This window comes from Nematolebias whitei, chromosome 23 (assembly GCF_014905685.2).
Source record: "Nematolebias whitei isolate Nwh7 chromosome 23, NemWhi1, whole genome shotgun sequence".
Classification (NCBI taxonomy): domain Eukaryota; kingdom Metazoa; phylum Chordata; class Actinopteri; order Cyprinodontiformes; family Rivulidae; genus Nematolebias; species Nematolebias whitei.
Genome location: NC_056520.1, coordinates 13,906,907 through 13,922,860, shown reverse-complemented (window position 1 = coordinate 13,922,860; position 15,954 = coordinate 13,906,907). Strand labels below are relative to the sequence as shown.

Below are 15,954 nucleotides of genomic sequence, written 5' to 3'. Positions count from 1 at the left end.
CATAATCAGCAGGAGCGGCAGTCGACTATAATCTGTTGTAGTTTACGCTTAAAATTCTGAATCCAGTTTAGCTGTAGTACTAGCCTGTTTTATGGTTCTGTTCACAGACTGTTATCTGCAGCTATCAGCCGAGTTATGTCCTCACTGATCTCAGCTCACTGCCTTTTAACCAACATCTTTAGTCCCCTGTCCGTTTCTGTGACGCCTCGGCTTGAGAAGTGTCCACGCGGCAGATTAGAGATTAAAACAAGGAACCAGTAGCCAGGTTCAGTTTGTGGAACACATTAAACGTTTATCAGTTCTTAGACAGCAGAAAACAAAGGAACTCTGAGGCGCCTGATGGGTTAGACGTTCGCTTAGGAACAGATAGATACATCTGTCAACCAAAAACATTAAAATGGTCAATAATTGTTTATTTTTTTAGATTCGTTTCAGTTTATTCCTATAGCGCCAAGTCACAACAGAAGTCGTCTCAGGGCACTGAACAGAAACATTCATATATATATAAACAAATAATAATTTAACATTATTTATCTGAGGAGCAGACACTGTCATCTTGAACAAGCATGAAGGCGACAGTGGAAAGGAAAAACTCCCTCACGAGGAAGAAACCTTTAGCAGAACCAGACTCAGGACAAGCGACATCTGCTTCGACCGGCTGGGTTTGAGAGGAACGGATACACAATGGCAGGTCCAGAATCACGTAAAGATCAAAATAATATCAAATGAAAACTATTCAATTTTCACAATTCGTTTAAGGAAATGAGGTCAATTTGTCCTCCAGCAGTCTAAGTCTATAGCAGCATAACAAGCCAGCCCTAACTATAGGATTTATCACAAAGGAAAGTCTTAATCCCAGTCTTAAAACTGGACAATGTGTCAAACTCACGGACAGAAACTGGAAGTCGGTTCCACAAGAGAGGAGCCTGATAACTGAAAGATCTTCCTCCCATTCTGCTTTTGGAAACTCTAGGAACCGCGAGTAAGCCTGCCGTCTGAGCGCGAAGTGCTCTGTTAGGAAAACATGGAACAATAAGCTCTCTAAAATAAGATGGAGCTAGGTTGTTGAGGGCTTTGTAGGTTAGAAGGAAAGATTTTGACTTCTCTTCCGAATTTGACAGATTCCACATATTTAAAATTAGCACATGCATTACTTTACAGATTGACATTGAAAATGGTGCCATGTCAGAATAGACGTGTTTGGTGCAATGAGTGTGTGAATTTGCACCTTTATGAGTCTTGTGCTCAGGAATGAATGTGTTTCATGTGATATTGAAGTCGAGGTGTTTAACATCTCTGAGGGCCCCGCCTGCGCTCGCATCCAGCTCCAGACGATTTACGAGGGTCCTGAGGCTGCGCTCTGTCGTACAAAGGGTTAAAAGTGGTGGTGGTGGGGGGGCGTGTTCTCCTCCTCCAACATTTCCACAGTTTCTGCAGTAAATCCTGCGAGCTGGCATGGTGCCCGGCTGCTGTCAGGGCCTCCAGGTGCACATAAGTCAGATGGATTTGTGCAGCGCCGCCCCGTCAACACTTTACAAAGATTTATCCTGAGAGAGACGTGAAATCAGCGCCACCGGTCCCATTCAGCAACGTAAAGCTCTATCAGACACAGGCCGGCTGCAGAGGAACGAAACCTGCAGTGAGCGGCTGAAAATCAAAAACACAGCGTCTTTTACATCTCTGTTTGTCCCATGTTATGATCGTCAGAAAGAACCTCGCGGAGCTGCTAACATTTCTACAGCTTGTTTAAAAAAAATTCACCTTATTTGTACAATTGTTTGTGTGAACATGTTTTGTAAACATGGAACCAGTTGGTAACTTAATAAACAATAATCAATAACTAGAGAAACTGCATTTCCTGCAAACATGCAGAGTGAATGCTTATTGCTGAAGAACTTGCTGAAAAACAGCTGAAATTAGAAAAACTATATAAATAAAACATGCTGATTTGTAGCTGAAATGAAAGATCAAGCCTAAGTTAGCAGAAGAAAGTAAAAAACAACAACCATGTATTAGCTGAATTGGGTTTAAATAAACAGAAGCGATTGCAAAAATTAGGAAATTACTTGTAGCTCAGAAAGCTGACATTAGCTAAAAACATGCTGAAAAGCAGCCGAGACGACAGAAAAAAGCTTAAGTTACCAGAAGGAAGTGGAAGGAGCTGAAATAAGCTCCAAAAATGTGGAGTTAGCTAAAGAAGCAAAATTTAGCACAAAACAGCTATGTAGTAGGTGAAATAGCAGAAATATGCTGAAAGGAGCACAACAAGCTGAAATTAGCAGAAAGAAGTTAATTAGGCTGAAAATAGCAGAAATTACCACAAAAAAACTTGAATTTATCTGAAAACAGCTGAAATTAGATAAAAATGCCAAAAGGGTAGCTGAAAAGGTAGAACAAGCTTAAATTAGCAGAAGAAAGAAAACATGTTTGTCCAGTTAGGCTGAAAGAAGCAGAAATGAGCATGAAAGTGGCAATTTTCTGAAAAAAAAGCGGAAACCAACAACAACAACAACAAAATGTTGAAAAGTAGCTAAAAAGGCAGCAAGAAGCTTAAATTACCAGAAGGAAGTGGAGACAGCACATTTTTGTTGAATTAGGCTGCAAAAAGTTGAAATGTGTGCAAAATGTGGAATTAGCCAAAAAAGCTCAAATTAGCATAAAAACAGCTAAATAGTAGCTGACATAGCTGAAATATCTGAAACTAGTAGAAATAAGCTGAAAGGAGCATAACAAGCTGAAATTAGCAGAAATAAGTTAATTAGGCTGAAAGTAGCAGAAATTACCACAAAAAACTTGAATTTATCTGAAAACAGTTGAAATTAGCTAAAAATGCCAAAAAGGTAACTGGAAAGGTAGAACCAGCTTAAATTAGCAGAAGAAAGAAAACATGTTTGTCCAATTAGGCTGAAAGAAGCAGAAATGAGCACGAGAGTGGACATGTTCTGAAAAAAGCAGAAACCAACAATAAAAAATAAATTAAAAAAAGCTGAAAAGTAGCTAAAAAGGCAGCAAGAAGCTTAAATTACCAGAAGGAAGTGGAGACAGCACATTTTTGCTGAATTAGGCTGAAAAAAGTTGAAATGCATGCAAAACATGGATTAAAGATTAATTTGCCGAAAAGGCTAAAATTAGCATAAAAACAGCTAACTAGTACCTGAAATAGCAGAAAAATCTGAAACTAGCAGAAATAAGCTGGAAGGAGCAGAAAGAAGTTAAAGAAGCACAAAAATGTTGTATTTAGCTGAATCAATCTGAAAGGGTCACAAAACAGCTGAAATTAGCTGAAAGCAGCTGAAAAAGCAGCGTTAATTTGCACAAGGAAGCTGAAAGAAGCTGAAGAAGAAGAAAATGTGAAAGGAGCAGTAAAAGGTTGTAAACCGAGCTAAACATTTGAAGGATGTAAAATGAGCTCAATTCATTTTCTATGAGAACGTGTCAGAAAAGGCTAAATATTTCAAAAAGCTAAAGTTGCACCAAAACCAAAAGTCATAGCAGGATTGTCCTGAAAGAGCTGAACGTTTTGATTTATGATTTGTTGAAGTAGCATAAAAACTGCGGGATGCGAATCGCAGCTAAAAACGTACAGAAGAAAAATGGATCACAATAGTGAGAATGCTTCGTGAACTTTCACACAATGAGCCGAAGCTTCTTGACCGTCGAGATTTATTCAGGCGACGCACCGACGTTAGTTTCAAGTTAAAACTGTCCAAGTTCAAAGCGATGGGATTCACCGTGACGTTAAAATATAAAACAAGAGGATTTATTTTTATTAATCACTTCTTCCCTGTGGAGCAGAACCAGATTTCTCCGTGACGCAGAAACACGTCAGCAATTATTATTATTATTATTTATTTATTTTATTTTTTTGACCAGCATCCAGAACATTAATGAGGCTCATCCAGATGTTTCCACCTCTGCCCAGCTGCTGATGAGGCTGACAGCTGTGAGGTCTCATTAACAGAACAATGATTTGACGCGCTTGTTTTATTTCTTCGTTTGTTTCTGCAGAATCTCAGACTAATGAACACGTCGAGGTTTATTGTGTTTTTGAAATATTTCCATTCATTGAACGGTCTCCCAGTATTTCTTGTGATTTCTCTTCGTTTGATCAGCTTTATCTTTTATTAGTTTTATTGTTCTGACTGCAGCTTTCAGCTTTAGCGAATTATTCCCGATTTGTTTTTGTCTGCTGGTTAATGTGTAAATATTTGTCACTAATTCAATATTATTCCTTCTGCTCGTCTCTCTCTTCCTGTTGTTGATCTGCTTTGCTTTGCATTTGTAAGTATGTTTCTCTTTTATTTTATTTTAGTTGTTAAGAGTCTGTTTTCCAGTAGCAGTAGAGCCTTCTCCCCCTCCGTCCTCCCCTCCCTCCCACTCACACTCTCGCCTGCAGGCTTTAATAATGAGGTCAAAGGTCAACCACAGCAGCGAACTTAACGTCAGCTCAGGCCGAGTGCAGGAACGTAGTCTGGCCGAATTATGTAAAAATAAATGTCAACCTGTGATGTTTGGCAAATTAATTAAAAAAAAGAACTGTTCACCGTTAAATTCTGTCTTTACTTCTGACAACCTCGCGGCACGTACACAGTGTTCCCATGATGCACTGCAGGTAATCGTAAGAGCTTTACCTCAAATCCTCTCTGATATGAGTCATAGCAGAGAGGCTGCTGGGAGCGGGTCGAACCGTCTGCCTCCTGACCCACAACTAACGATCCTCTGAGATGACGTGGAGTGGAAATCTATTGAATATCAGCTGGAGTAAAAAAAAAAAAAAAAACATGAATCTGATATGTTTAGATCAGGTTTATACTATATATACGCTGAGATGCAGCATGAACACCTGTTCATGTTCAGACGATGATCAGGTTTAATAACAGCACCGTCCAGCTGCTGACCCAGCATCTGGACATCGGCTGTCCCGAGGTGTTGGCAAACCTCCACCTCACAGCTGCACCAGTTCAGACTGAGTCCACACTGAAACCTCCTGAGGGGGTGAAGAAGTCTGAATCTTGCATCGTCATGTTGTCAAGTCAAAAAAAAAAAAAAATCACAATCTGGACCCGAAATAAACCAGAGAAATTGTATTTCCTGTGAAAATGCAGTGTGAATGCTTATTGCAGAAGAACTTGCTGAAAAACAGCTAAAATTACCTACAAAACATTCTGAAATGGAAGAACAAGCCTAAATTAGCAGAAGAAAGCAGAAAGAACACATATTTGTTGAATTAGGTTTAAATTAGCAGAAATGAGCACAAAATTTAGGTATTAGCTAAAAAAAGAAGCTGAAATTAGGAAAAAAAAATAGCTGAAAAGTAGCCGAAAAGGCAGAAAGAAGCTGAAACTACCAGATAGAAATAGAAAGAACTGAAATGAGCAGAAAAAATGTAGAATTAGCTTAAAAAGATCAAATTAACATAAAAAGAGCTAATGAGTAGCTGAAATAGCAGACAAAGCTGAAACTACCAGAAAAAAGTGTAAAAAAGCATAACATGCAGAAATTAGCATAAATAAGTTCATTAAGCTGAAAGTAGCAGAAATAAACAAAAACGTTGAATTTATCTGAAAATGGCTGAAATTAGCTAAAAATGCTACACGGCTAGCTGAAAAGGTAGAGCAAGCTTAAATTAGCAGAAGAAAGCAGAAAGTTGCCCAGTTAGGCTGAAAGAAACAAAAATGAGCACAAAAAGTGGAAATTATATGAAAAAAGCTGAAATTTGCACAAAAAAAGTGCAGAAAAACAGCTGAAAAGTAGCTAAAAAAAATCAGAAAGAAGCTTAAATTACCAGAAGAAAGTGGAGAGAGCACATTTAGCTGAAATAGGCTTAAATTAGTTGAGATTATTGCAAAAAGGTGGAATTAGCTGAAAAAGTTAAAATTAGCATAAAATAGCTAAATAGTAGCTGAAATAGTAGAAAAAGTCAAACTTGCAGATATTAGCTGAAAGCAGTACAAAAAGGTGAAATTAGCAGAAAGAAGTTAGAAGCCCTAAAATGTTGTAGTCAGCAGAAAGAATCTGAAAGGATCCAAAAACAGCTGAAATTAGCTGAAAGTAGCTGAAAAAAGGTTAAAATTTGCACAAGGAAGCTGAAGGAAGCTGAAGGAAGCTGAAGCAGACCAAAATGTGAAAGGAGCAGTAAAAGGTCTAAACAGATCTAGAGTTGAAGGATGTAAAATGAACTTGATTCATTTTCTATGAGGAAAAAAAAGTGTCAGAAAAGGCTAAATATTTCAAAAAGCTATAAGGTGCACTAATACCAAAAGTCCTAGCAGGATTGTCCTGAAAGAGCTGAATGTTTTCATCTATTTGTTGAAATGGCACAAAAATGGTGGAACGAGAAAGATGCTGAAAAACGTGCAGGAGACAAATGGATCACAGTAGTTTGAATGCTTCATAAACATTCACACTATGATCTTTCTAAACTGGTTCCTGGCTGGTATTCAATAGTTTACTGGATCTTCTGGCAGCAGGTTAACCTGTGGAAAAGAAGATTTGATCTCGGTGTTTTCAAGCTCTGAGCAGCTCCGATCTCTTCCACCAAGTTAAACCGTGCAGTAAGGCCAGTTTAATGTTTGTACTCACTGCTTCTCCTTGCAGAACTGCTCCCTCCGCTGCAGCTCCTCTCCATGTGTCCAACACCGTTCCATCTCTGGGCTGATGCTTTTGACGTTTCTCACTTTTTTTATTTATTTTTTTTTGTTGGGGTTTGTTTGTGTTTCCTGCAGGAGAAGGAAACCAGGCATCCTGCCCAGCCTGGAGGACCTGCTCTTTTACACCATCGCAGAGGGTCAGGAAAAAATCCCTGCGCACAAATTCACCACCGTGAGTCTCTCAGGACAAAAGATTTTACAACAAAAATGTCTTAAAACTGCAGCACGTCAGCAAGACCGCTTCTTTATTAAATCACAATGATCGATCTTCTGTTCAGGGTCCTCGCGGCTCGTTGCCGTATTGATTTCTCGTCTCCTCCTCTGCCTCCAGGCTCTTAAATCCACGGGGCTTCGAACAGGAGACCCCCGACTGAAGGAGTGCATGGAGATGCTGAAGGTGACCATGAAGACCACCTCAGACGGAGCGCTGGACCGACACCTCTTCAAAAAGTATGCTCTCTTTTGCAGATTTAATTAGACACATTTCAGGTCTGGTGTTGTGCAGAGACGGACCAAACCAGCAGCTGCTGTTTAGCAGAAAGCAAACTGGATTTACTGAATCTGAAACGGAACGTGTTCAGGGTCGGTGTTTTCGTTCAGCGGCACTCTGCTTCGCTCAGCATGAATCTTTTATCACAGTCTGAATAAGAATAATTAACGCTGGCCAGCGTCTACACCGGCTGCAGTAAATTATTCATTGTTTGTGCATCAGCCGCAGCCTGTGGAGGGTTGTAAGCAAAACAAGGTCAAAGGTTTTATTTTATTTTATTTCACAATGACAGTAAATGCAACATAGTCACAACATCCAGGTTCATGCTCAGTAAGTAATCCAGGTAAAAAAATTTCAATAAAGTTCAGTCAGGTCATCTGGACGGTTTCTTTTTTTTTGTTGAGATGTTTCGTCCTTCATCCAAAGGACTTCGTCAGTCCAAGGAGCCACAAACAAACTGTGTCCCACAAGCAGCACACTCCCATAGTGGACCAACCAGTTTGCTTGTGCACTGTTTCCCCCTACCATTATACAAGCGGGGCGCTTGTATAATGGTAGGGGAGCACCCCCCACGTCTTGTAGGCACTGTCGTAATGCTAAGCTAGTGGTTCGCAATACAGGCTAGCTAAGAAGCTAAAGGAAGCCTCATCTCTAATGCTGAAACACTCCGCTCACCCGGAGACTGTCGGCACAGATGTATCTCTGTTCCTCCCCCCCCCGTTGACAAAATCACGAGATGAGCGCCACCCCACCATGGGAAGTGATCTAGGGGTGATGAGATGGTTTCTTGGGCCCGCCCTCTTCCCCGTCAACTCCTCTCGGGCAGCCGTAGCCAAAGTGGTTCAAAACATCAAAGTTCTTGCTCAATAATCCAGGTAAAAACATCCAACAATGTTCAGTCAGGTCATCTGGATGGTTTCTTTTTCAATTCAATTCACTAATAATTTATTAATTCCAAAGGGAAATTAAATATTGTTGCAACTCGTTATCCTCGTTTCATTAAGAGATGTTATAGATACTGATGGCTGTAGGCAGGAAGGATCTCTTGTAAAGGTCCGTCCCACAGCGGATCTGAAGAAAATGGCCGCAGATGCCATCCGATCCATCCACCCAGACTCAGCTGTTCTCTCGGTTCCTCCGGGCTGCAGGACTTCCTGAATGCTGGCCAGACCTACTCCCAGAGTGATGGCCACTCCTCCCAGCAGCCTGCTGAGCTCCTTGTCGCTGCAGACATCTGGCTGCAGGTGCCAGGGGATGATCCCGGTCCTTCTGCTGTCATGAGCCACGTTTCCTGCCATTTCCAGGATCTCAGTTAGGCACTTTAGCACAGCCGGCAAGGAGACGGGAATGCATCTATGGTGCCTCCTTTTCAACTCATTTGAGATTTGGGGCCGTAGCTGAGATTTTATTTGAGCTTTTGAGATGTTAATCAGGTTCCCGGTTGTAAAAAGTACACCTTACTGTTATGCTTACGCATCATAACAAATGTCCAAAACTAAAAAGTTTGAATAAAAATCCTTCCAGCCGCACAGCATCCGATACCAAAGGAAACAATCATCAAAAAAAAAAAAAGTGATTTACGTCCAGATAAAGAAGAATTAAAGTTTCCAAAAGCAAAATCTCAGCATGAATGTAACAGAGCTGCTCCAACATGCAGTCACCCCCGAGCGGCACAATCCTAGAACTTTTTTTGTTGAGACGTTTCGTCCTTCATTCAAAGGACTTCATCAGTCCGAGGAGCCACATCTTATCGCCAACAAACTGGATGGTCTGCTATGGGAGTGTGCTGCTTGCGGTACCGCGTTTGGTTGCGGCTCCGCGGACTGATGAAGTCCTTTGGATGAAGGACGAAACGTCTCAACAACAATAGAAACCGTCCAGATGACCTGGCTGAACTTTGTTGGATAGTCAACACCTGAAAAAGCAGGCGATTAACAGGAAAACAAACAACTGACGCACCTCTGGCTTTTAAAAAATGTAAATGTATCCCACCGACGTCACCAGAGGGGATGTTAGGTGCACCCCTCCCTCCCCCGTCGCTGGAAACGGAGGCAGAAGAGCTCATCAGCTCGAAGAGTCGGGGCATATGACGACTCACCAGGAAGCAGACCTCGGTACCGGCTGCTCCTGGCCTCCATCCATCACTTCCTCGCCCCCTACTTATTTATAGAGCTCAGCCTCTCACAGAGAAGCATGTGATGTAGAGGGGTGGGGGGCGGGGGGGTTGTTTCTGCACGGATTAGATGGGTTTGATGCAAAGAGATGGTTGAACCACAAATCGCTCGGCTTCCACCTCGCAGCCTGACGACACGGGAGTCACCACAGCTGAACAACCAGATACGGCAACATTTTAAAACTGCCATCTGACAAAGATTCAAGTGAAACAACAAAAAGGGTTCAAATGTTTACTTTCTTTAGGAAAAATACATATTTCAAGAAGCTTCTGTGTCTGCAAACGTAGCTCCCAACCTTTAAACTGGTTTACTGAAAATAAATAAAAACGATGAACTTAACATTTTAAGTCATGTCAACTCTGCACTTACTATCAGTGTGTTTTTTTAAAAAAATATCAATTTAGAACTATGGATTCATATTATTTTGAAAATAAAACTGAACCCTTCTCCTCACAAGCTTTTTCTTTTCAATGATATAGGCATGATCAGAAGTTTTTTTTACTTTTTTTTTAATTCCACTTACCTGCTTTGTGTCCCAGATGTGTCCAGAGTAACATCGTCCTGCTCACTCAGGCCTTCAGGAAGAAGTTTGTCATCCCAGACTTCCAAACGTTCTGCGCCCACATCGATGATCTCTACGAGAACGCCAAAAACCTGTCCGGAGGCCAGGTTTGTTTAAATCGGTTTATTAAAATATGAAAATATCCACTTTGCTTTTAAAAATAATCTGATTAAGTTTCAGCCTAAACCAGTGATTCTCAAACTGTTTTTAGTCCAGTCAACTTTATTTATGAAGCACATTTAAAATGGTAGCTGTTACCAAAGTGCTTCACAATGAGAGTAAAATTAATGGAGAAAAAAAAATAACACCAATAGTATTGAAGAATTACAAACCGGATTCCAAAAAAGTTGGGACACTAAACAAATTGTGAATAAAAACTGAATGCTATGATGTGGAGATGGCAAATGTCAACATTTTATTCAGAATAGAACACAAATCACAGATCAAAAGTTTAAACTGAGAGAATGTATCATTTTAAGGGAAAAATCTGTTTCCAAATTTCATGGCGTCAACAAATCCCAAAAAAGTTGGGACAAGTCCATTTTTACCACTGTGTGGCATCCCCCCTTCTTCTTACAACACTCAACAGACGTCTGGGGACAGAGGAGACCAGTTTCTCAAGTTTAGAAATAGGAATGCTCTCCCATTCATGTCTAATACAGGCCTCTAACTGTTCAATCGTCTTGGGCCTTCTTTGTCACACCTTCCTCTTTATGATGCGCCAGATGTTCTCTGTAGGTAAAAGATCTGGACTGCAGTCTGGCCATTTCAGTACCCGGATCCTTCTCCTACGTAGCCATGATGTTGTGATTGCTGCAGAATGTGGTCTGGTATTATCGTGTTGAAAAATGCAGGGTCTTCCCTGAAAGAGATGACGTCTAGATGGGAGCATATGTTGTTCTAGAACCTGAACATAGTTCTCTGCATTAATGGTGCCTTTCCAGACATGCAAGCTGCCCATGCCACAAGCGCTCATGCAACCCCATACCATCAGTGATGCAGGCTTCTGAAAGGAGCGTTGATAACAACTTGGGCTATCCTTGTCTTCTCTGGTTCGGATGACATGGCATCCCAGTGTTCCATAAAGAACTTCAAATCGTGACTCATCTGACCACAGAACAGTCTTCCATTTTGCCACACTCCATTTTAAATGACCCCTGGCCCAGTGCAAACGTCTGAGCTTGCTTAGAAATGGCTTCCTCTTTGCACTGTAGAGTTTCAGCTGGCAACGGCGGATGGCACAGTGGATTGTGTTCACTGACAATGCTTTCTGGAAGTATTCCTGAGCCCATTCTGTTATTTCCTTGACAGTGGCATTCCTGTTTTTAGGTGCAGTGACGTTTAAGGGCCCGGAGATCACGAGCATCCAGTAGAGTTTTACGGCCTTGACCCTTACGCACAGCGATTGTTCCAGATTCTCTGAATCTTTTGATGATGTTATGCACGGTTGATGATGATAACTTAAAAGTCTTTGCTATTTTACGCTGGGTAACACCATTCTGGTATTGCTGCACTATCTTTCTGCGCAACAATGGTGGAATTGGTGATCCTCTTACCATCTTGGCTTCTGAGAGACACTGACACTCTTGAGAAGCTCTTTTTATACCCAATCATGTTGTCACTTGACCTAATTAGTGTTAATTGGTCTTCCAGCTGTTCGTTATATGCTCAGTTTCCTTTTTCCAGGCACTTATTGCTACTTGTCCCAACTTTTTTGGGATTTGTTGGCACTGTGAAATTTTGAATAAACATCTTTTTTTTTTTAAATGCTACATTTACTCAGATTAAACTTTTGATCTGTCATCTATGTTATATTACGAATAAAATATTGACATTTACCATCTCCACATCATTGCATTCAGTTTTTATTCACAATTTGTTTAGTGTCCAAACTTTTTTGGAATCCGGTTTGTAATTAAACACATTAAATGGAAAAACATAAAAACACAACAAATACTAAATCAACTCGCACTGTGTGAAATACCACATGTATTTTAGCAGAGATTTAGACGCAGGAAGGGAGGTGGCCTGCCTAATGTTGGGGGGCAGGTTGCTCCAAATGTTGGTGCCCATGACTGAAAATGCCTGATCCCCTCTGAGCTTCATTTTTGTTTTTGGAACAGTCAAAAGCAGTTGATCGGATGATTTCAGGGCTCGAGATAGAATATATGGTTCCAGTAGCTCAAAGAGGTAAGAGGGTACAAGGCCATTTAGGCACTTAAAGGTTAGCCGGAGAATTTTAAAATCAATTCTGATACGCACAGGGAGCCAGTGAAGGGAGGACAGAACTGGTGTAATCTGCTCAAACCTACGAGTTCCAGTTAAGAGCTGAACAGCAGCATTCTGGACGAGCTGGAGGCATGAAATGGGCACCCTGCTGACCCCAGCATATAGAGTGTGTTACAGTAGTCCAGTCGGGTCGTGATAAAGACATGGGCTAGTTTTTCAAGGTCGGATCTGGACAACACTTGCCTTAATTGTAAGAAGCTTTTCCACAGAACAGAGTTTATTTGGTTGTCAAACTTGAAGTCAGTCTAAAACCATCCCGAGATTTTTAACAGACTGCTTAAAGCTTAAAATATGGCTGAAGGGAGTCCAGGTTTACAGGATCAGAGGCGGCGGTTGAGCTAGGGCTAAACACAATGACTTCAGTCTTCTGATCGTTAAAACTTAAGAAATTTGAAACCATCCATGCCTTAATGTCATCCAGACATTTTAACAGAGGGTGAATGGAGCAAGCACTAGCTGGTTTCAAGGGCAGGTAAATCTGACAATAATCAACATAACAATGAAATGAAAGACCATGTTTCCTCAGGACAGACCCCAGAGGGAGCAGATAGAATGAAAACAGAAGGGGTCTAAGAATCGAGCCCTGTGGGACACCGCAGGAAAAAGGCATTGAAGCAGATACATTATTACCAATCTTGACACAAAAACTCCTGTCACTTTTAGTGTGGCCCTCCTTTAGAGAAAGAAAATGATGTGCGTCCCCACACACCTGTCCCCCCTAAAACAAACTATTAACTTGAAATGCTCAAGTTCTCTCATCATAAACTGAAATCTTTAAAATTGAATCTGTTTAAGTGAAGTAAAGGCAGTTTGTCAGACTGGTAGATAAAAATGGCTAAAAGCATTTTGTACTGCACAAATGACTAACTGTGCAATACTTTTTAAAAATGTCCCACTTTTGAATATAACTAAGTTTTATATATAGGCAAAAACACATTATGAGGGTTATTACGTATATTTGAAAATAACAATTTTATGGAGTTTTGTGTGGCTAAAAGTACTTGAACATTGAAGACCTGCATTTGCACCTGGTAATTGTACAAGCAAACTAGACGGATTCAACAGAATCAGAAATCAAAGTGAGACGTGGAGAACTCACCTCAGCTGGGTTGACTTGGAACTTTAGCTATGCTCGATTACAATTCTTGATTTTATTGATAAACATGCCTCTTCATTTTCCAAACCGTACACCCTGTTAAAGAGAAAACTAACAAATATAGCGCTGATAGAAAAGGTATCTGTTGTTTTGTGCATCCTTAAAACAGGATCGGACTGCAACAAGGTATTGCAATGTTAGTTCCGCTTGCCAGACTGGTTAAAAAAAAGTGGGGCAAGACCTGGGGCCCCCATAGGGGGCACGCCCCACAGTTTGAGAACTACTAGTCTAAACTAATGAGAGATTATATATTTTTATGCATCAGCACAGTAAGAAACAGAACAAAAAAAAAAAGAATTATAATTTTGTGACTTATTCCTACAAGTAACTCTGGCGGTTGCTCTTACCATGAACACTCTAGATTTTAGTTTATTTTTTAAGGTTTGACCCATAAAGAAATAAAAACCTGCTAAAGCCTTTAGTTTAACTTTTCTTCCTGCTGCAGGTGGCGGACTACATTCCCCAGCTGGCTCGGTTCAGCCCGGACCTGTGGGGCGCCGCTCTGTGTACTGTTGATGGACAAAGGTGCGATTCATGTGTTTATTTATGTGCAGGTTGTTGTTTGTTTTGGTCTAAATATTGTGATCCGTTTTTCTTCCGTACATTTTTCAGCATCTTTCTCATTCCACAATTTTTGGGCTATTTCAACAAATCAAAACATTCAGCTCGTTCAGGACAATCCTGCAGTGACTTTTGGTATTGGTGCACCTTTAGCTTTTTGAAATATTTAGCCTTTTCTGCCATATTATTTCTATAGAAAATTAATTTAGCTCATTTTACCTCCTTCAAATCTTTAGATCTGTTTACAACCTTTTACTTTCACATTTTGTTCTGGTTCAGCTTCTTTCAGCTTCCATGTGCAAATTTAAACTTTTTTTTCAGCTAATTTCAGCTGATTTCCGCTGTTTTGTGCTCATTTCAGCTTCTTTCTGCCAACTGCAACATTTATTTGCTTTCTCCAAATTATTTTTGCTCATTTCAGCACGTTATGCTCCTTTCAGCTTATTTCTGCTAGTTTTAGCTTTTTCTGATATTTCAGCTACTATTTATCTGTTTATGCTAATTTGAGCTTTTTCAGGTAATTCCATTTTTTGCACTCATTTCAGCTTTTTTTAGTCTACCGGTAATTCAACCAAAAAAGTGCTTCTCCGCTTCCTTTTGGTAATTTAAGCTTTGTTCTTCCTTTTTAGCTACTTTTCAGCAGTTTTTTTCTAATTTCAGCTTTTTTTTTTTGGATAATTTCTACGTTTTTGTGCTCATTTCTGCTTCTTACAGCATAATTGAGCAAGCGTGTTCTTTTTGCTTTCTTCTGCTAATTTAAGCCTGTTTTTCTATTTCAGCTACAATTCAGCATGTTTTTAGCAAATTTCAGCTGTTTTTCAGCAAGTTCTTCAGCAATAAGCATTCACACTGCATTTTCGCAGGAAATGCTATGCTATTCAGATGATAAATCTTTTCATCAATTCTAAATGTGAGAAAAGGTTTCTGTAATCAGTAAGTCTTCCAAAAACATTTCACTTTTATCGTTGTTTTTTTAAATTTTATTTGAACTTTTAGCACTTCGTGTTGAACAGTGGGACGTAGAGAAAGGGTCAGTCGTCTGTTTTCCTGCAGACGTTGAATTCTGTTGTTGATTTCTAGAGAAATACAAATGAATCGACAGAAACATCAGTTACAATACCAGAGTCTGGATGAGTGTTGGTTTCTATCGGAGCAAGGAAAAACAAGATTTAGGAACATCTTGGGAGGCTTTTCTACATGATATTGTTAATATGTTGTTTTTTTCTGTTAATAATAATTAAACTTCACAAGATCAGGATAGAAGCTAAAGAATTTGGTCTTAACTCAGAGAAATAATAAAATGTATTTGTGTCAGATTCAGATCACAATTTGATTTGATCAGCAGTTTTTAGATGAAAGTTTTCGTTAAATCGAGCACTCGAACCTGCACTAATCGCCAAAAAGTCCAGTTACGTTGTGTTTTCTGTCAGGCACACCGTCGGAGACACCAAAGTGCCCTTCTGTCTGCAGTCGTGCGTCAAACCGCTGAAATACTCGATTGCCGTTCACGACCACGGCACAGAGTACGTTCACCGCTTCATCGGCAAGGAGCCGAGCGGCCTGCGGTTCAACAAGCTCTTCCTGAACGAAGACGGTGAGGAAACATTCACACGAGCACGTCGTCCGGTTCACGCGTCGACACGGTGGCAGCTCAGACTGAACTTCTCAGAGATCTGAAGAAAACTCTGAGGTCAGCGAGCGACGTGACGGAAAAACAAGCCGCAGTTTAAATGAAAGACACGACAGACATCCATCCACTCATCCACTCATCCATCCATCCATTGCTTATTTTTACAGGTTTAAACTAATGACACAATAGAGATTCATCCATCCATCAGCCCATCTATCCATCCATTCTTCCACCCACCCATCTATCTATCCATTCATCCACCTATCCATCATCCACCCATCCATTCATCCACCCATCCATCCATCCATTCATCATCCATTCATCCACCCATCTGTCCGTCCATCCATCATCCACCCACCCAACCATCCATCCATCCACCCACCCACCCACCCATCTATCTATCCATCCATTCATCCACCCACCCATCCATCCATCCATCCAT

The 15,954-nt window shown here is 40.5% G+C and overlaps 1 protein-coding gene across 1 annotated transcript in view; it reads left to right on the top strand.

Annotated features, from left to right (window-relative positions):
- Nucleotides 1-15,954, top strand: part of glsa (glutaminase a) — a 33,042-nt gene that overhangs the window by 3,606 nt on the left and 13,482 nt on the right. Inside the window, exons 2-6 of the mRNA XM_037696638.1 lie at nt 6,726-6,822; nt 6,982-7,100; nt 9,854-9,983; nt 13,767-13,846; nt 15,313-15,476. Coding sequence (XP_037552566.1) covers nt 6,726-6,822; nt 6,982-7,100; nt 9,854-9,983; nt 13,767-13,846; nt 15,313-15,476 — 590 coding nt within the window. The remainder of the gene's footprint in view (nt 1-6,725; nt 6,823-6,981; nt 7,101-9,853; nt 9,984-13,766; nt 13,847-15,312; nt 15,477-15,954) is intronic.